General features: G+C 44.3%; 1 protein-coding gene across 2 annotated transcripts; it reads right to left on the bottom strand.

The window, feature by feature from the left end:
- Window positions 1-694: 694 nt before the first annotated feature.
- Window positions 695-12,404, bottom strand: LOC118364929 (protein phosphatase 1 regulatory subunit 12C-like). 2 transcript variants are annotated; one of them, XM_035746753.2, is made up of 20 exons: window positions 12,040-12,404; window positions 11,305-11,479; window positions 11,063-11,193; window positions 10,658-10,776; window positions 10,209-10,368; window positions 9,855-9,999; window positions 9,424-9,498; window positions 9,028-9,107; window positions 7,620-7,729; window positions 7,281-7,345; window positions 6,680-6,813; window positions 5,888-5,975; window positions 5,642-5,759; window positions 4,473-4,582; window positions 3,567-3,631; window positions 3,440-3,479; window positions 3,086-3,190; window positions 2,616-2,666; window positions 2,376-2,426; window positions 695-1,920 (listed from the first exon to the last, which is right to left on the bottom strand). In XM_035746753.2, the coding sequence occupies exons 1-20, from the start codon at window positions 12,261-12,263 to the stop codon at window positions 1,834-1,836; spliced, it is 2,133 nt and encodes a 710-aa protein (XP_035602646.2). In that variant the 5' UTR covers window positions 12,264-12,404; the 3' UTR covers window positions 695-1,833. The 2 variants fall into 2 exon arrangements, with proteins under 2 accessions (XP_035602646.2, XP_035602647.2); XM_035746754.2 differs by having other exon boundaries at window positions 6,680-6,810; window positions 12,040-12,403.
- Window positions 12,405-21,631: the final 9,227 nt, after the last annotated feature.

Genomic DNA, 21,631 nt, shown 5'->3' with positions numbered 1-21,631 from the left:
CAGTTGTCACTAACCTGATTGAGCTTATCAACAAGCCAATTATTAGAATCAGGTACGCTAGATTAGGGTTGGGGTGAAAACCTACAGGACAGTAGCTCTCCAGGAACAGGGTTGGAGAGCCTTGATCTAGTGGATATGTTGTCGATTGTAAAATTGACACACTTGCAAGTGGAAACTCAGAACTCAGCTGTGGAGTCATTATTACTGAATGTGATGTAATTCATGTATCTTGGTCTTGACTGTGTCTTTTTACCTACTAAGATTCCTCTTGAAAAGTCCAGTGCAGTCAAAAAATGTGATTTTTCTGTGTTATATTTCCACACTATGGGGTTGGAATAATACTGTGAAATTGCAAAAATGATAATGCCCTTTCACTGTAAGAGCTGCTTGAAAAGACAGCCTAAAACTTCAGCCTGTTTTGGTGGGATGGAATTTTGGCCTGACATCACCAGGTGGTTAAATGAGTTTAATAGACCAATGAGAGGGTTCTAAACCTTTAGTTTTCAGTCGCACCCCTCCCCACTCAGATCACTCCCAGAGAGTCCGAGCAAAATTCTTGCTTGACTATCGCTCTTCGATAAGAGGTTTCTTTTTAACCATTTTAATTGAAAACAATCACACGAAGGTACTTTATTGTTACCCAAAAATGATTTGATATTGAGATAAAAACAGCTGCATTGGACCTTGAATGAAAAGCACAATATAAATAAAATGAGCATCGACTTCCACATGCAGTGCTTCCCTAATGTCTCCACTAGGTACGGTGTTGATCGTGAGTTTTATTCTCTTCTCCTCACAGGAACTGTGAGATGGCGAGCTTAATTTACCATACTGTATTTTTATTTTTGACGTTGTGTAAATATTAATTACAAATATATATAGAAAGGCACATTGTCAAAATACAATTTGGCATGCATTTAAAATGGAGTAAACATTCAAAAGACTTGACCCATCTTGCCTGTCTACTAACTCACAGGTCTCCGTCACAGTATGAGCACCCAGCATCTCCGTCCTTTTCTAAAGAGACCATTACTACGTCACTGGATGAGGAGAGAGGGCCCCTGTACATAAATATACACATAAATATACATTCAAAAAAAAAAATGTAACATGCACATACAGTTTGGTCCAACTTTAACAGTAGTCAGCTCAAGTACAGTATTGACCCAGACTCGTCCTGAGAGAGACAAATCAATCACTTCACCTTTCCCCCAAACAACATGCCAAACAAGCTGGAAATGGGGGGTTTGTATTTTTGGCACATTTTTGTGGAATATGCATGTCAAAACCTAATAACAACCTTCTCCGCCTCTCCTCAGAACTGAAGCACCTGACGTTGGCATCGCCCCCCAGTCCTGTTTAGGTGTCTAGTGGTATGTACTCTGAAGTAAAATCATGTTGTCATCGTAAGCGTGCACTTTGCATGGTTATTAAAATATATCTTAAAAACACATGTATCCTTAAACAAGGTAACGCAGAAGCGAAGCACAAAATATTTAGGGTAAAAAAAAATATATATATATATCAACTTTAAGAATTTGAACAGGAACACCGTACAGTACCCTGTGAATCCATAGGAGGTGCAGTTCAGCTTGTTATACAGTAGATCGAGTCATGAGTGAAGACAAAACCAAAGGCGCATGATAACCCTGCAAAAACTATTCTTTCCAGTTATAAATCCAAAAATGTCATTGAACAAATGCATCGTTGGTCTTCTATCAGAGCAGAACGCAGTTTATGCTGGGTTTCGTTCCCGGTATGTGCCTTGTGAGTTGGGCAAGAGACAGGAACATTTTAACACTTTTCTCCGGATTGAGGTTTGGGAGAGGAGGCTTATTTGGAAAGTTTGCTGATGACACGGATGAGAGCGGCATTCTCGTCCTTTAGCCTCTGGTTGTCTGCTCGGAGATCCACCAGCACCTGGAAATACACGATAACACAGGAAGGGAGACAAAACAACATCAGGGCAAATAGGTTGTTTTTCTTCTTCTTTGTCATCATGACCAGTTGATGGAAATCTATTGGTTGTTGTATGTTATAGATAATGCAATGTAGAACAATACAGAATAAAACCATATTCTCAGAACATGATTATTATTTTACATAGTGTTTGGGGTAGATTCGTTAGTGTTTGTGTAATTTGGAGTTAGTTTGAGTACTTTTATGTGGTTAATGTTTTTGATGTTTTTTTGTTTTTTTTAGGTTGTTTTGGGTTGTTGAATAGTTTGGGGTAGCTTATGGTTAGTGTTTTGGGCAGTTAGTAGGATCTCTTAGCACATAATCAACGCTAATAATTCTGCAGGTTATTTCAAGTCTGAACAGACACAATAGGCTTTAAATAGGCTAGCCCCGGTGACGAAACAATTCCCTTCTACCTTCAGCTCATCCTCCAGTTCCACTGCTTTTCTCTGGAGTGCTCTCTTCTCCTGCGAGTAAAACATACTGATTTTATAACTCACTCCCACATAGGTATGGAGCCTTTATGGCTAATGACATGAGGTTACATTCCATTCGACCTCAATTGATCCAATAAATAAATCATTTCCTGAATTGGGAAGCTAAAAGTGAAATGGACCCGAAACATGAACACACAACAGTTTTAAGCGGGGACTCACAAATCTCTCCAGTTCCAGCAGGGCCGGCCTCTCTGTGTTGCTCTCTTGACTCTGCAGTGGAGACACAGACACAACAGGGCCAGTGATTGACGCGCACGGCTCAACACAGAAGCCGAGCGGTATAACGCGGACACATTGTGCTATAATCTAGAATCCATCAGTGTTCCTACAATACTGTGTATTGTTTTGTCTTACACCAACGTAACTTCCCTTTCACACTGTCAAGAGTCAAACACAGAACACCGTCAGGACCCGCCTCCCTGACAAGACTGACAGTGTCCCAATACTGTTCGTCTCCCCACTGCTACGTGGATCTAATATATTGAAACGGAATACCTGATAAATCATATCCAGACTTATCTGTAGTTATGAGCGAGAGAAGACAAGGATGAGTCACGGCACATGGCTTTGCTATACACCATGGATCTTGACCCATGGCCATCAACATCCAGACAGGATCATATCCTCACCTGTCGGAGTCTCTCCAGCTCCACTTTGCTCTGGCTGAGCAGCAGCGCCGTCTCCTGCAGCTTGTCTTTGAGCAGGCCGTTCTCCTGCAGCACCGACCTGTACAGCTAGGGGGCGACACCAAACAGGGATTCGGTCAAAGGCAGAGGACAGCAGCCTGGATATAGCCTAGCCACTGCAGTTCTAAATAGATTCAGTTTAAGTGGTTTAAACACCTATTTCACAGTTAGTCAGCTGCATCCATTCATTCCCCTCAGAGCATGTTTTTCTCTCACTTATTAAAACCTTAGCTAGCTTCTTTCAAGTGCCTGAAGAATGTGTATTTAAATCACTGGGAGTCGTCAACAATACCATACCATTTTGTAGTCTGGTGAAGAATCTCCCAACTGAGGCTCACTGCAAATATAGGAGTACATGATTTACTCAATATAAAAGAGGTTTAGTAATTCAGTATACTGTAGTATAGAAATGTAAAACACTTACCTGGGTGAACTATGATGGTGGTTTTCATCCTGTTGGGCTTCATCCATTGCATCCAAATGTTCATTCTTATAAAAAAATATATATATATAAATACATATACAAATGGTACGTTTGACATCGACCACTAATATTATACCAGGCATTGTAATACAAGACCACTTTTGTGATAAAGAATCAGATTACAACATTTTGTGTGTGTGTGTGGGGGGGGGACCTATCATTCAGGCCTACATTACAAAGCAGTCAAAATACAGAAATATAGCAATTACACAACTGAAAAAGAGGAAAAAAGAACATTTCAGGTCGGGTATGGAGTTCCTGTTGTGAGTATGAGGTTACGAAATACTGTGTCATTTCCTCTTTGACTTTGTCGGACATAACATTTACTTTTTGCTTGTGGCATGTTGGATGTAGACAAGAAAGAGTGATATTGGTTGAGTCAAATTAAAGTTCAATCAGTTTATACAAAGAGGAAATGGTCAAACGATTAGAACAAAAATACTTCAGAAGCTCTCGCACAAATACTATTTATTTGTTTCATATATTGCTTTTAACCTTTATTTAACCAGGAAGGGCTTGTTGAGATTAAAATATATTTTTCAAGAGCGCCCTGGCCAAGATAGGCAGCACCAAGTCATTACAAAAAAAAAATTACAGACAGACAACATGAAAAACTACAAGTAATCTAGTAAAAACCATTGAATTCACAAGAGTATAAAACAGCAAATTAAAAACATTGACAGGTCAGGGGATCAGCCTCAAAATCCTTCATCAGTGATTTAAAAACACCAATCGGGACAAGTTCTTCCAGTTTAAAAGTATTCTGTAAGGTGTTCCAAGACGATGGCGCAGACGACATAAAAGCCCTTTCACTATGAATATGTATGAAGGGGTTCCTCCGCTTACCCCTAGCTGAACCACCCCGGTGGAGCGTCTCTCTCTCCTTCCCTTCCGTCGGTCCCTCACTCCTAGCCGCGTCTCTCCCTCGGACCCGACCTCCTTCACTGGGTCGGTGTCTACAATACAATAGGAACAGAATGACATTGCTAGATCACGAAGGCATTTCCACAGCGTGCGGCTCGAAACTAACTTTTTCCACCGGTGACACTGGCGCTACCAACTTGACGGCACCAGCACGTGATACGGTCGCACCAATGGCATGCCGCTGCGTGCCGATAATGACCCGACCCGTGTCTCATAATGTGCCTGCATTCCATACAGAACCAGGCTAATAACGAATAGTCGTCTTTTACGTTAGCATGCCCTTGCAGTGTTTGGCATTCAGATGAATTTGCCAGTGGCACACTGGGCCAATGCCAACTTAAAGTTACTGGCCTGAATGAAAAGAATGCTGGCCAAGGAAAGCAGGCGATGCGGCAATCAATTCAAATGTTATGTTTAATTGGCAGGCTGCGTAAGTGGTCTTATAGCAGAGCTCTCTAACCCGGTTCCTAGAGAGCTACCGTCCTGTAGGTTTTCGCATCGCAAGAGACCATTGTGTTGGGCTAGCGGTGTTTTTGTGCGGTACAATGTAGGCTACACGTGATGGAAGAGTTTTATAAACAAATGCCCTGCAATTGTCAAATCATCAAGATATCATTCAGCCAGGTATTTATTGGCAGGGTTTTTTGGGAAAGCCTTTAGAAATGTGCGCATGACTCAATTTTACACCGCAAAGATTAAACCGAGACTTCGGACAAAACTTTATGAATACTTGGTCTGCATACCCATTGTTGTAAACCTTTAGAATTTTTTTTTTAAAGCATAAAATTGTGAACCAAAAAGTAACGTGCCCAGGAGAAAACATATATTAAAATCACTGGCACCCTAGCATCAAATTAAAAATGTGTGTTGCACTGCCAAGTCAAACGGTCGCAAATACGAGTTTTGGTTGCAATTTTGAGCCTTTAACAGACACTAAGGCAAGGCCAGGGCATGCATCTGATATTGCCAACTTGATGTTTCCATGACACTAAAATACTTTTAAAACTAGGATTCATAATCCTGTCTTCCTGAATGGCATTACTATTAATACATGAAAACAGCACATTTTTACCCACCACAGTCACACTCACCTCTCTCAGCAGGTGTTATGGTGACTATAGGGCTGACATGCAGGATGTTGCTAGATGGTGGATCGGCCGGTTTGGCTACGCTCTTCTCTGCCTCCTTCAAGTCAGTGAGCGTCACACCCTGTCACAGGAAACCAGCAAAGAAATCATGTTTATTATTTATGCTGAAAGGTGGTCAGTTATGGTGACAAGATCCATTTGAAGTCCTCTGTAAGAGACGTAAAGAGATGGTTTATTGTGGCCAGTTACCTGTGTGGAGCGGCGAGACTGGCGCATGAGGCGTGATCGTGCCTTCCTCTGAGACTCAGACTCCTCGTCTCTCACTGGGGCCTGGAACCTGAGGGGCAAACATCCACACAGCTCCATTAGAACCCTTCGATTCACAATGCTCCAAAAAAGAAACCATCCACACAGCTCCATTAGAACCCTTCGATTCACGATGCTCCAAAAAAGAACCCATCCACACAGCTCCATTAGAAGCCGTATATTCATTATGCTCCATAAGAACACATCTTTCGGATGGGACGTTAAACGGGTGTCCTGACTCTCTGTGGTCATTAAAGATCCCATGGCACTTATCGTAAGAGTAGGGGGTGTTAACCCCGGTGTCCTGGCTAAATTCCCAATCTGGCCCTCAAACCATCACGGTCACCTAATAATCCCCAGTTTACAATTGTCTCATTCATCCCCCTCCTCTCCCCTGTAACTATTCCCAAGGTTGTTGCTGCAAATGAGAACGTGTTCTCAGTCAACTTACCTGGTCAAATAACGGAACAATTCAAATAAATAAATCCACACAGCTCCGTAAAAGCACATCCACTTCATTTAGAGCAGAAGAGACACACTCCTCTGCTAGAACACATTAACAGTGCTTTTAACAACTGCCTGTGTTGAGCGTCTCTCAGCGTCTCTTATCACCCCTTCCTTTTTATGTGCCACACCCTGCCTCCTGCAGCACCAACTACTCAGTCATCTTCCCTATAGTTGTGCCAGGCCACTAAGCTTTAAATGTGTGTTTACTGTGTGTCGCGTGGCTCTTACTTCCGTCTGTCTGGGTTGGTGTTGTTGGGACTATCGGCCAGGGGTTCTTTCCTCTGGGGGGTGGGCTGGACCCGGGCTGTACGACTGGCTCTGTCCTGGTCCCGCTCCTCCACATCCTTCTCCTCTGGAGTCTGCTGGACCACAGGCAAGACAGGAACACAGGCAAGACAGGACCACAGGTAAGACAAGACCAGAGGCAAGACAGGACCACATTAATACAGGGGAATAATAACACCCCTCTTGAACCTAATCGATTCATTGTTACTAGGCCGATGAGTCACATTTTTCTTGACGTTCAAATGGAAAGGACATTTTGTGAACACCAACAGCGAAGATACGAAATAAGGAATAACTAAGGGTGTAAAGCCCGACAGACCCAGGTAATATATAATAATAAATAATATATGCCATTTAGCTGACGCTTTTATCCAAAGCGACTTACAGTCATGTGTGCATACATTCTACGTATGGGTGGTCCCGGGAATCGAACCCACTACCCTGGCGTTACAAGCGCCATGCTCTACCAACTGAGCCACAGAAGGACCAGGTAGACGACACAACATCGACAGTACAGCTTAAGATACATTGAGACATGGCTTACCTTCTCAGCAGGGCTGACGGTGGAGGTGGCACTCTCTGTGTCTGGACTGGATAGAGTGGAGCTTTCTAAGACAGACAGACAGGAGGTGTACTCTGGTCAGTGGGTATTCATGACTGGGTACTCAAAATTGCCATATCACTTGACCGGAGCATTTTAAAATGTGAACATGTACTTCAATAAGTCTTCATGAAATTAGATGTGTGTGTGTATGTATGTATGTATGTATGTATGTATGTATGTATGTATGTATGTATGTATGTATGTATGTATGTATGTATGTATGTATGTATGTGTGTATGTGTATGTATGTGTGTGTGTGTGACCAGCCATATTATATACCAGGGCTGCTCTCCTTCTCCTCGCTGAGCTCCAGGCCTTCAGACCTCCTCTCTTTAGACTGGTCCTGCACATTCATCTTCTCCTTACTGCTCATCCTGCACACGGAGGTCCTGAAACACACAGACACACACACAGATGATTATTATCAGCATTTCACAGAAATTGGCTGCATTCTGATTCTTTACCCTTCTCCCAAAGTGTGCTCTCGTGCTCTTGGTCCATACATGGGAGGAGATAATGATCGGAATGTAGCTATGAAATTCATTGGAGGAACGCATCCAGTTCTGACACTGTCCAACACAATCCTCCCTGCTATTATTGACAAGGAAGATGCCTTTTTCATAGTCAGCCATCTTTGTAAAATAAAGAACTATCCAATTGAATCTCATCAAAATTTCTTATGAAGACAAAACCATCTTTCTGCATGAAAATAAATAAATATATATAAATAATACTTGAGGCCAAGCCCACCACATTTACTCCAACTACAGTCTGACTTCAAAATAAATACTACAGATAAGAGGAAAATAAACTATAGAAAATAAGATGCAGTAGTAATAAGGCATTTCTGTTGTTTGTTATCAGATGCAGTAGTAATAAGGCATTTCTGTTGTTTGTTATCAGATGCAGTAGTAATAAGGCATTTCTGTTGTTTGTTATCAGATGCAGTAGTAATAAGGCATTTCTGTTGTTTGTTATCAGATGCAGTAGTAATAAGGCATTTCTGTTGTTTGTTATCAGATGCAGTAGTAATAAGGCATATCTGTTGTTTGTTATCAGATGCAGTAGTAATAAGGCATATCTGTTGTTTGTTATCAGATGCAGTAGTAATAAGGCATTTCTGTTGTTTGTTATCAGATGCAGTAGTAATAAGGCATTTCTGTTGTTTGTTATCAGATGCAGTAGTAATAAGGCATATCTGTTGTTTGTTATCAGATGCAGTAGTAATAAGGCATACCCACATTCCTACCACATGACGACGCTATATTAGCCTAGCATTTCAAAAAGTAGTAACAAATACCACAGAGACTTGGTATACAAGCAGTCGGCAATATTTCGGAGGGACATCGAGCAATGTCTTGAGGAGACACCTGAAACCCCACCTCTTTAAGGAATACCTAGGATAGGATAAGTACCCCTTCTCACCCCCCCCCCTTTAAGATTTAGATGCACTATTGTAAAGTGACTATTCTACTGGATGTCATAAGGTGAATGCACCAATTTGTAAGTCGCTCTGGATAAGAGCGTCTGCTAAATGACTTAAATGTAAATGTAATGTATATATCTGTTGTTTCTTATCAGATGCAGTAGTATTAAGGCATATCTGTTGTTTGTTATCAGATGCAGTAGTATTAAGGCATATCTGTTGTTTGTTATCAGATGCAGTAGTATTAAGGCATATACGGACCTCCGTCGTTTGTTATCAGCTTTTGCAGCAGTAGAGCCTGCAGGGTTCTGTCTGTCCACGATGGACTGCTCATTACGCCACTGTGAAGGGACACAGAAATATGACCACTGTCATTAGAGAACACACATAATAATAATAATAATAATAATAGTGCAAGGCAAATATAGTAGCAAGAGTCATGACAGCATCACTCATCAGTAAGAGAAACATAGGAAGACTCTGCCTTTTGCAGAACAGCCCAATATTACATGGCAAATATGGCAACTAGTCAAATGATACCCATTCTGAAAAGATGTGGAATCTACAATTAATATTTCACAATCAGGCAGTTTTGTATTGGCCATCTAGAGAACTATTTTGCACACATGAAGTGACAAAACAAAAGGGAAGTCTCACGTTGGCTTGTTTCTGTGACAGCTCCTCCAGCAGCGACACAACACTCTCATCAGCGACATCAAATGGAGTCTGACCCTGCAGGGTTGACGTTGCAAAATGAAAATAGGACACAAAGGAAGCAGCGAGACCGTACGTGGCATCCCACTTCCTACCACATGACGACGCTATATTAGCCTAGCATTTCAAAAAGTAGTAGTAACAAATACCACAGAGACTTGGTATACAAGCAGTCGGCAATATTTCGGAGGGACATCGAGCAATGTCTTGAGGAGGACGGGCTCATTGTTAAGTGGCTGGAATAGAATAAATGGAACGGCATCAAACATATGGAAATCACGCTTGACTCCGTTCCATCAATTCCATTCATTACAATAAGCCTGTCCTCCGACAGCTCCTCCGGTATACATGTGTACAGCTCTAGTCTGTCTCACCCCATTGCTGCAGACCTCCATGTCACAGAGCTGTTCAGCCAGTATCCTGCAGGCATCTCCCTGCCCCCAGTGTGACGCTGCGTGGAGAGGCGTCCAGCCATCACAGTCCATCTCCGACACGTCCAGACCACACTGGCATAGCAGTCTGAACCACAACAACAGAGAGGTTTAGCACAGAGAACAAAGCAGAAAGCCTATGCAATTGAGTTCATTCATTTTGTCTGTTTGTTTTTTAACAAGGCCCTGTTTCCCCATAAACTCAAAGAGTTATTGAGCTTGTCAGAGTGGCTGTAAGGGAGAGACAAGAAAAATAGGGTTTATTGAGAGAATTGGGACACGGTCATGGACACTCACTTGATGGCTTCCAGGTAGCCCTTGGCTGCAGCCACATGCAGGGGAGTGGCCCCAGTTTTGGGGTGCCGTAGTTCTGAGGGAGGCCCCTCTGTCAGCCAGGCTCTGGCGTCTTTCATGATCTGCTCCTCCTCCACCCGCTTAGCTGCCTCCACGTCCACCCCTGAGACGGGAATGAAATGTATAATCAACAACTCAACAAGAAAGTGTAAAAAGTGGCAGTCAAGAAGCTTCTTCCTCTCTCAACTCCATTGAAAAAGGGAGGAGCCTTATTCTTGTTTAGCTCGATATGGAACGTTGACAGCATCACAAGCCACAAATTGGCTAAGAGTGTGCCCTGGCTTCGCTTCCTTCTCAGTACCAAAGTAAGTCTTTATAAATCAGACACCACAACACTTTTCACCCTAAATCTCTCCTTTGTTTTCTCCCCGTGTTGGTAGCACCGTATTCACCTTGTCTCACTGTGTATTGGTGCAGGAGCGACTCAGTGGCCTCGTCTTCAGCTATATCTAGCGGGACGTCGCCATCGCAGTTCACAGCAGTGAGAGACGCACCCTGCTGCAAAAGGAAACTGAGATATGGAAAGAGAGTTTGAAACCATCCACAACTGAGAAACAGGCCACATAATCAAGAGTAAACAAAAAGCAGTCGACCTGCTTTACAGGCCCTGCTGTACCAGACAACAATACAGCATTGTTGAATGGAGAAACATTGGCACAGGGAGGCTACGCTTAGGCTACAAAATCAAGTTAACTCAATTGCAACGACTGCCCAACACTATAACAGAGGAATGTAGAAACCTTTCATAGGTAGCCCCTATTCTATTGCCTGATGTTGAAGTGATATACTGTACATACTCAGTGATCTCCAGGTTCCCACAGGTGGCTGCCACATGCAGCGGAGTCCAGCCCTCACTGTCCACCTGGTTTATGTTGGCACCCCGAGCCAGGAGAAAGACCATCACCTCCATGCTCCCATCTATACAAGCCTACAGTGAATGAGGAGAGAGGGTGATGATAATCAACGCTCCAGCATGACTTATAGGTTGTAGAGTCAATACACAGACACTACATTTGACTCATTTACCACAAGTCCTTACCTGGTGAAGAGCTGTGATTCCATCAGCATTGGCACAATTCACAACCTCTCCCTGGTAGTCTCCATTCTTGCCTTCTGTCTCTTTTGCATCTTTCAGCATCTCTTGGGCCTCATCTGTGTCACCACTGGCACAAGCTGCCAGGAACTCGGCAGCAGTATCAAACCGCACTCGCCTCCTATAGTCGAGGTCATCATTTAGGGACATTACTCAGGATATTAAAGTTAATATTCTACCAGCACTCCACGGCAGCTATTCATATCTCATTATTTGCATACATGAAAGGCTGATCATAATCCCCTCCTCCAAATAGTCCATGTTAAACCCAGTGGTTGTCAACAACAGTGGTGGACTGTAGCTAACTAGATATGTAGTTAGCGAACTTAACTAGTCAGCCAGCAACATAGTTAACTGCCTGATAACTTTCCAAAAATGACTAGCCAGCCAATGTGGGTGTGTTAGCTACATATTCTGTCGAACAGTGTAGAGAACTGTTCTAAATCTACTAACGTTAATAGACAGTAGACAATGTATGCATGCATGTGCCATTGTTGTGATTGCAGACATAGATAGTTAGCGAGATAAACATTGAAGTATCAATAAAGCTAGCTAGCAAGTGCCTAGCCCACGCACAGCATTCCTGAATAGCATCCGGTATAGTATTAGTACTAGCTAGCTAGCGATAACCTAGCTAGCTGGCTAGTTAGCTAGTAATGCATAAATCTGACAATACAGTACCTTCGTTTGAGTAGACGACTATTGGCTTCCCCGGTGGTCGATCCGCTTCCCTCCACATCCTGAGAATGGTCCTTTGAAACGGAGTTGTTTACGGCCTCCGAGCAGCCTGCATCCTCGACATCGCCCCGCCACCTTCGCCTGGGCTCAGCCGGTTCTCTGTCCGTGCTAGAACCTGACCAGCGCTTCAGTTGTTCTTGCCGTTTATCCTTTGCTGTGTCCCCCATTATTATCCGACGAGGGCTTTATTCAATAAAATATATATTCGACAGAAAAGACACACCCTCCATGTGTATAGTTTCACTTCCTTATTCAAAGCACTGGGTGTGAAGCCAAAGATGGTGCATAAAATGAAGATGTCCCACTCCGGCCGTTAACCATTGAAAAAAATGTCACAGTTCCGGTCTACTTAAGGAGTAGGTTAGCTGACAACGAAAACGATGCGTGCGCTTCAATGGGGGCAGAAGTTAGTGTGTTGTTGTGATTCTGGTTGGCCAGATAGCAACAAGGCTGCCATCTGGGGCATCGTAGGTGGCTCATTTCAGCTAGTTTAATCTTCTTCTTGATACAATGTCTTGTGTTGAGGTGTTTTGACTGATGCAATGTCTATGCTAATGTGACTAAAAATGTACTAGCTAACTAATGAACATTGTAACTATGTATTTGAGAGACAAGTGCTCATTGTGCAAATCTATTTATGTTTTCAATAAACATTGGAGACAAAATATAGTTTACATGTTGTCAACAATCTAAGCCAACCCTGTCTGTTTTGCCCAATAGTCCGCCACAGTGGACGGGCCATAATAACCATAAAACCTAGCGGTACAATATGGAAATAGGTTCATAATTTTTTCCCCATCATGAATTTTGCAAACACTTTAAACAGTGTGTGTGTTTGGTGTACGCGTACCTTGCTGTGGCGTTTTGATAACCGTTTAACTCAAGACCTCAGCAAGCGCAATCAGAGAGACCTGTGCCCAATCCATGATGAATACATGTGCTGTATTTAAATTAATTTAATAAAGTGTTGCACTTCTTCCATCCTCTTTCTCTGTCTTAGTTAGCCACTGAGTACACTTTGTCTAGCTCGTTAGCAGAGCAGTAGATCAGAACATATTCTTGTATTATTTTACCTAGATAATTATTTGTACAGTATCTCGACTTTGATGTCTATTTCAGACCTTATGGCATTTTTCAAGGATAATCATAGAGCATTAAAAGGGGAGAAAACCACTATAAACCTGGCTATGTTGAGAAGTACAGCCAGCCAGAGTGAGGAACAACTTACCAGTTTGGTCAGGTCCATGAGGGATACAGTTTATCCTGTGTCGGTGAGTTAAGTTTGAGCATCTTAGCAATACAATATGTTTTATACTGCTGTCAACATTCCACACGGAAAGAGCTACTTAATCAATTATATAGTGCATTTGGAAAGTATTCAGACCCCTTGACTTTTTCCACATTTTGTTACATTACAGCCTTATTCTAAAAATGATTAAATTAATGCTTTTCCTCATCAATCAACACACAATACCCCATAATGACAAAGCGAAAACAGGTTTCTAGAAATTTGTGCACATTTTTTTTTATCATAAACAGAAATACCTTATTTATATAAATATTCAGACCCTTTGCTAAGAGACTCAAAATGTATCTCAGGTGCATCCTGTTTCCATTGATCATCCTTGAAATGTTTCTACAAATCGATTGGAGTCCACCTGTGGTAAATTCAATTAATTGGAAAGGTACACACCTGTACCTGCACCTGTAAGGTCCCACAGTGCATGTCAGAGCAAAAACCAAGCCATGAGGTTTGTCAGTAGAGCTACAAGATTGTGTCAAGGCACAGATCTGGGGAAGGGTACCAACAAATTGCTGCAGCATTGAAGGTCCCCGAGAACACATTGGCCTCCATCATTCGTAAATGGAAGAAGTGTGGAACCACCAAGTGTCAGGACCCGGTTACGAACCCGGGTCTCCGGAGTGAGAAACAGTCACTTAACCAACTGAGCCACGAATAGTCGGCAGAACCCAGAAGATGAGGCAGACACAGCAGTACTTGAGACGGTGTATTTAATGAAGTAAAAAGTGAAGTTCTTCAGGAAAACATGTAACTCCACAACCTCAAAAGGAATTCCACAAGAACAAAGGTAATCCTCCAAGACAAAAAAGGTAAATCCACAAGGTGGAAGGTAAAGCACAAAAAGCCTCAAAAGATACTCAAAAACAAACAAACAAGAACAAAAAAACAGAATTCCACAAGAGAGTCCACCGGGATCAACAAGAGTTCTCAGAGTACTAGGGCTGGGTGCTAACATACAAACACAGAGCAAAGAACAGAGGAAAACAAAGGGTTTAAATACAATCAGGGGAAACGAGGCACAGGTGCAAATAATAATGGGGATCAAGGGAAAACAAAAGGTCAAAAGGCACAATGGGGGCATCTAGTGACCAAAAACCGGAACAACCCTGGCCAAATCCTGACAGAATCCCCCCCCCCCCCTAGGAACGGCTCCTGACGTTCCTACCAGCTCTCTCAGGGTGGAGGGCCCTGAACTGACAAATGAGGTCAGGGTCCAGTATGTCTTTGGCAGGAACCCAGGAGCGCTCCTCGGGACCGTAGCCTTCCCAGTCCACCAGATACTGCTAGGACCGCTGCACCCGGCGGGAATCCAGTATCCGATGGACGGTATAAGCCGGCTGGCCTCCAATGACACGAGGCGGAGGGGGAGGTCTGTCTGCCGGGACAAGGGGAGAAAAAACAACAGGTTTTAATAAGGAAATGTGAAACGTGGGATTAATCTTAAGGGATCTGGGTAAGTGTAGGCGATAAGAAACTGGGTTAATTCTCCTGGCAACCTTAAAGGGACCGATGTATTTTTGGGACAGCTTGCGAGACTCCACCCGTAGTGGTAAGTCTCTTGTGGAGAGCCAGACTCTCTGGCCGGGGCGCAGGGTAGGCCCGGGACGGCGACGTCTGTTGGCTTGTTGTTGGTACCTCTGTGAGGAACGCATAAGATTAAGACGGGCCTTCCTCCACATAAGCTGACAGCGTCTGACGAACTTCAAGGCTGAAGGCACTCTGACTTCTGCCTCCTGGTCCGGGAACAATGGAGGGGCATAGCCAAACTGACACTCGTGCGGGGACATACCAGTGGAGGAGGTTGTGCGCGTATTCGGCCCAAACAATGAAGGACGACCATGTGGACGGGTTGTTACGAGTCATACATCGGAGGGTGGTTTCCAGCTCTTGATTCATCCTCTCAGTTTGGCCGTTGGACTCCGGATGGTACCCTGAAGATAGACTGGCAGAAGCCCCCATGAGTTGGCAGAAGGCCTTCCAAAACCTAGAGGCGAACTGGGGACCTCTGTCAGAAACCATATCTTGAGGAATGCCGAAGACTCGGAACACATGATTAATTACCAACTCAGCCGTTTCCTTGGCAGAAGGTAACTTAGTCAGAGGGACGAACCTGGCCGCCTTTGAAAACCTGTCGATAATGACTAGGATAGTAGTATTGCCATGGGATGGAGGAAGGCCAGTAATGAAGTCCAACAAGATATGGGACCAGGGTCTGTGGGGAACAGGTAAAGGGTGAAGGAGTCCTTGCGGGCGGAGGTGAGAAGATTTGCCCTGGCAGCACACGGGGCAGGCATTGACGAAAGTGGCAACGTCTTCTCTTATGGTAGGCCACCAGAACTTACGCTGGATGAACTCCAAGGTGCGACCTACGCCGGGGGGACAGGTGAGGCGAGAGGAGTGCCCCCACAGAAGGACCTGAGTCCTCACTGCCTTGGGGACAAACAACCGATTGGCAGGACCTCCTTTCGGGTCTGGTTCAATAGCTTGAGCTCGTCTCACGGTATCCTCAACTTGCCACGATCTTAGAAGCAGGAAGGACAGGCATGTCCGTGTCATCTCGAATGGCAGGAGCGTAGACTCGGGACAGGGCATCCGATTTTTGTGGTCCGTAAGCACTTCAAACGGGTGAGAAGCCCCCTCGAGCCAGTGTCTCCATTCCTTCAATGCCATCTTAACCGCTAGGAGTTCACGATCCCCCACATCGTAGTTCCTCTCAGCCGGGGTAAGCCGGTGTGAGAAGAAAGCGCACGGATGAAGCTTCTTGTCTTCACCCCTCTGAGACAGGACAGCTCCAACACCAACCTCTGAGGTGTCTACCTCCACCACAAACGGTTCATCCGTAGTTGGTAGTATCAGGATGGGAGCAGAGAGGACGCGCTGCTTGAGTCCTTGGAAGGCCGTCTCAGCTTCTCTTCCCCACAAAAACCTTGCATTGCCACCCTTGGTTAAAGCTGAGAGAGGGGCTGCCACCAAGCTGAAGTTCTTGATGAACTTGCGGTAAAAGTTAGTGAAGCCCAGGAAACGCTGAACTTCCTTAACGAATTTGGGGGTGGGCCAATCCGCTACCGCCCCTACCTTCCTGGGGTCCATTTGGACTCGACCGGGTTCCACTACAAATCCCAGGAATTGTACTCGGGATGAATGGAATTCACATTTTTCCGGCTTAACGTACAGATGGCTGTCTAGGAGGCATTTGAGTACTTGTCTGACATGCTTAGTGTGTTCTTGAAGAGAGCTCGAAAAGATGAGGATGTCATCCAAGTAAACGAACACAAATATGTTAAGCATATCCCTAAGCACATCGTTTATGAGCGCTTGGAACACCGCTGGGGCGTTGGTCAGGCCGAAGGGCATCACCAAGTATTCATAGTGACCAGTAGGCGTGTTGAAAGCGGTCTTCCACTCGTCACCAGGTCTGATCCGCACAAGATGGTATGCGTTCCGCAGGTCAAGCTTATTGAAAACAACTGCTTCCTGGAGCAGCTCGAAGGCTGTGGCCATAAGGGGTAGCGGGTAACGGTTACGGACGGTTATGGCATTGAGTCCCCGGTAGTCGATGCAAGGACGTAATCCACCGTCTTTCTTGGCCACAAAGAAAAACCCTGCTCCCGCCGGGGAGGTGGATGGACGCATGAGGCCTGCTTCCAGAGCGTCCTTGATGTAGGTATCCATAGCAGCTCGTTCGGGTGGAGATAGGGAAAAGATCCGACCCCTGGGGGGGCAAGTGCCCGGAAACAGTTCGATGGGGCAATCATAAGGTCTATGGGGTGGTAGCATGGTGACCCTCTGTTTGCTAAATACCAGTTTGAGGTCATGGTAACACTCGGGAACTCGGGTCAGGTCGATGGATTCTAAAGACTCGGGAGTAGAACTCAGGGAATTCAGGAAAATACAAGTAGCTTGGCACGTAGGACCCCACTGCTTGATAGTGCCCACAGACCAGTCGATGTGAGGGTTATGGCTGTGAAGCCAGGGGTATCCAAGGACGAGAGGGAACTCGGAACAGGAGATCAAATGAAAGTTCATCAATTCCTGGTGTTGTGAAACTGAAAGTCGCAAGGAGGTAGTGACATGAGTGACAAGTCCAGATCCCAAAGGGCTTCCATCCAATGTAGTAACCCTCATGGGGTCACTTAGAGGTTCAGAGGGAACGCCATTCTCCTTCGCCCAGACACCATCCATGAAGTTACCTGCGGCTCCAGAGTCTACCAAGGCTTGAAGGTGAAGCTTGTGGTTGTCCCAGGAAAGGGTGACTGGAATGAGCAGACGGGAGTTGGACGGATGGGAGGAGGTTATGTTTCCCGTTACAGTTCCCCCCGGTCTGTACGGGACAGAGCGTTTCCCTGGAGCCCGGGACACGTGGAACGGAAATGGCCCGGTTTGCCGCAAGAGATCGCGAGATTGTCCGGTGGTTCCCGAGTGGCCAGTTCATCTTGGATAGTGTTGGAAAGGCCTTTCAGAAAGCACACCGTGAGCGCCTCGTTGTTCCAGCCACTCGCTGCTGCCACCGTGCGGAACTGGATGGCATAGTCCGTCACGCTGCGCCGACCTTGGTGGAGAGTCAGGAGCTGTTTGGCTGAGTCAGGACCACTGCTTGGGCCTTGAAACACTCGTTTGAATTCCTCAGCAAAGGCAGAGTAGCTGGCACAGCAGGAACTATGGGCATCCCACACAGCAGTAGCCCAGGCCAGGGCTTTTTCCGACAGCAGGGTGATGATATATGCGATCTTAGACCGGTCAGTGGGGAACGACGAGGGTTGCAGCTCAAAGGAGAGAGAACATTGGGTGAAAAACCCTTTACAAGCACTTGGATCACCTGAGAACCGTTGGGGAGGTGGAAGACGAGGTTCAGCCAGAGGGTTAACTGCCATGGGTACGTGAATCTGAGGTACTGGGACGGGAACTGTTGCCGGGGTAAGTCGATCAGATATCTGCTTTATGGAAGTCAGCATCTCTAACAGAAGATGAGAATGTCTAGCCATTAAGGCCTCCTGGTCTCCTGGTGGTGGGACAGCATGGCAACAAGGTCCTGGGAACTGGCTGCCTCTGGGTTCATTTTTGGCTCTGTGTTTCTGTCAGGACCCGGTTACGAACCCGGGTCTCCGGAGTGAGAAACAGTCACTTAACCAACTGAGCCACGAATAGTCGGCAGAACCCAGAAGATGAGGCAGACACAGCAGTACTTGAGACATGTAACTCCACAACCTCAAAAGGAATTCCACATGAACAAAGGTAATCCTCCAAGACAAAAAAGGTAAATCCACAAGGTGGAAGGTAAAGCACAAAAAGCCTCAAAAGATACTCAAAAACAAACAAACAAGAACAAAAAAAACAGAATTCCACAAGAGAGTCCACCGGGATCAACAAGAGTACTAGGGCTGGGTGCTAACATACAAACACAGAGCAAAGAACAGAGGAAAACAAAGGGTTTAAATACAACCAGGGGAAACGAGGCACAGGTGGAAATAATAATGGGGATCAAGGGAAAACAAAAGGTCAAAAGGCACAATGGGGGCATCTAGTGACCAAAAACCGGAACAACCCTGGCCAAATCCTGACACCAAGACTCTTCCTAGAGCTGGCTGCCCAGCCAAACTGAGCAATCAGGAGAGAAGGGCTGACCAAGAACCTGACGGTCACTCTGACAGAGCTCTAGAGTTCCTCTGTGGAGATGGGAGAACCTTCCAGGACAACCATCTCTGCAGGACTCCACCAATCACGCCTTTATAGTATAGTGGCTAGACTGAAACCACTCCTCAGTAAAATGCACATGACAGCTCGCTTGGAGTTTGCCAAAAGGCACCTAAAGACTCTCAGACCATGAGAAACAAGATTCTCTGGTCTGATGAAACCAAGATTGAACTCTTTGGTCTAAATGCCAAGTGCATGGTGTTGGCAGCATCATGCTGTGGGGATGTTTTTCAGAGGTAGGGACTGGGAGACTAGTCAGGAACGAGGGAAAGATGAACGGAACAAAATACAGAGAGATCCTTCATGAAAACCTGCTTCAGAGCGCTCAGGACCGCAGACTGGGTCGACGGTTCACCTTCTAATAGGGCAACGACCCTAAACACACGGCCAAGAAAGTGCAGGAGTGGCTTTGGGACAAGTCTTAATGGTCTTGAGTGGTCTAGCCAAAGCCCAGACTTGAATCCGATCAAACAGCTCTGGAGAGACCTGAAAATAGCTGTGCAGCGACTCTCACAAGCCAACCTGACAGAGCTTGAGAGGATTTGCAGAGAAGAATGGGAGAAACTCCCCAAATACAGGTGTGCCAAGCTTGTAGTATCAAATCCAAGAAGGCTCGAGACAGTAATCGCTGCCAAAGGTATTTCAACAAAGTACTGAGTAAAGGGTCTGAATACTTATGTAAATGTGGTAAGTTTTTTTTATATATACTTTTGCAGAAATTTCCAAAAACCTGTTTTTGCTTTGTCATTATGGGGTATTGTGTGTAGACTGATGAGAGGAAAAAAATACTTAATCAATTTTAGAATAAGGCTGTAACGTAACAAAATGTGGGGAAAAAATCAAGGGGTCTGAATATTTTCCAAATGCACTGTATAACCATTCATCAGATTGTCCCAGATACCAGACTTAGGTGAGTGATAATTCAGTTCTGGAATGTTGTCATTGATGAGACTGAATCTAAAAATCTATTGACATCCAGAATTGACTTTGTTTAGATGACCTGCGTGTGTCATAGTTTCAGAACAAGAGACACATCTTCTAAAGGCACAGTATGTATTCATTGGGAGTGGTACATGCATTCACATGGTCTTGATTCTGTCCACAAAAATGAAACGCTAATTATCTGTTAATGACACTATCATACAGAACCACAATTGTCTGTCTCAAGCTTCACATCTCACCAGGGCCATGATGACCTGGATGAGACTGCAGGATCGAGACAAAGGTAAGAATCTCTGGATTAACTGTGTAATGTTAACTAAATTTAGTCATTCATAAATTAGCTAAAGTTGTTTAAATGGACAATTCTGTGAATTGTCTTGGGCAAGTTTTTAATTGAAAATGCCTGTTATCTAGATAGGTAGCTCATGGTTAATTAGTTAGTTAGCAACATTAGCCTGGCTAGAAGGCTAATAGCAGTCTATTTGCATAGCCATTTAAATGCATGAGAAATTCATAAAAACCAAGTTTCTTTCTTTGGCTTTTATAAACCAACAGTCTAGCTTGGTAGCAAACTTGGGGAAGCTATGGCTAGGCATTCTTGATAATGTTTGTTTGTGTCTGTGGGTGAGGGGTGGGTAGCCTACTTCAAGTACTACTTGATTTGTAGTACCCCTAGCTAGCTGGATTATTTTAATCTGGATTTTTTTTCGTTTTCAGAGATGGACTGATTCATCCTCTCGAGTCAAGAGTGTGTTTACTGCGGGAACACATTGTTTGCTGTATGGGCATGGTTATGTAATCTTTATTTATGAATTGATGGTGGAAAAATTATTGTAACCATTTCCGTGTTTGACCACTAGGTTTTATGGGTATTATGACTCATACTGTGGTAGACCAATGCATTATGGTGCGTTCAAGACAACTGGGAACTCCGAAAAATACAAGTTGAAATCATGACGTCAGTGATCTTCAGGTCAGAAAGTCGGAGCTCTAGAAAGAGGCCAGAGTTCTCAAATTGGAATTCCGAGTTGAATGACTGTTCAAAATGATTTTTCCCAGTCATTGCTAGTTTTTTTTCCTGCAAGTTCCCAGTTGTCTTGAACACACTGAAGTTGGAAGTCTGAGATTTCTGAGTGCCCAGTTGTTTTGAATGTGGCATTAGCAGTTGGGTCTGTATATAAACCCTGGCTTGCTGTTGCTATGTATTGGACAATGAGAGAGGCTTTGAAAGCACCGGTTAGCCATATTGGCACTCCTCAGAAGAAGCAGTCCTTCATAGGAATTAATTGAATTCTACAGTATTTTAATTAAATAGTTCAAGGACAAAATTACATGTATGTAACTCAGAAAATATAATTTAAAAGTATGCATTAAGGTGTCTGTAATAGAATAAACATGGCAAAACAAATGTAGATAATTAATTCATTAATTCATTTCTAAAGCTTCCAAAATATTTTTTACAATGGTGGTGGAGTGACAAGATGGTCTGGTCTGCTCAGCTAGTTAATTGACTATACAGCATATGAAACAGGGGGGAAAAAAGCGAGTGAGATGTTTTGCTTGCTCTTCCATCTCTAGTGACGCTACGGGATGTGTTCG

The sequence above is a fragment of the Oncorhynchus keta genome, chromosome 32, assembly GCF_023373465.1.
Source record: "Oncorhynchus keta strain PuntledgeMale-10-30-2019 chromosome 32, Oket_V2, whole genome shotgun sequence".
Lineage (NCBI taxonomy): Eukaryota > Metazoa > Chordata > Actinopteri > Salmoniformes > Salmonidae > Oncorhynchus > Oncorhynchus keta.
This window is presented reverse-complemented; position numbering and strand designations above follow the sequence as displayed.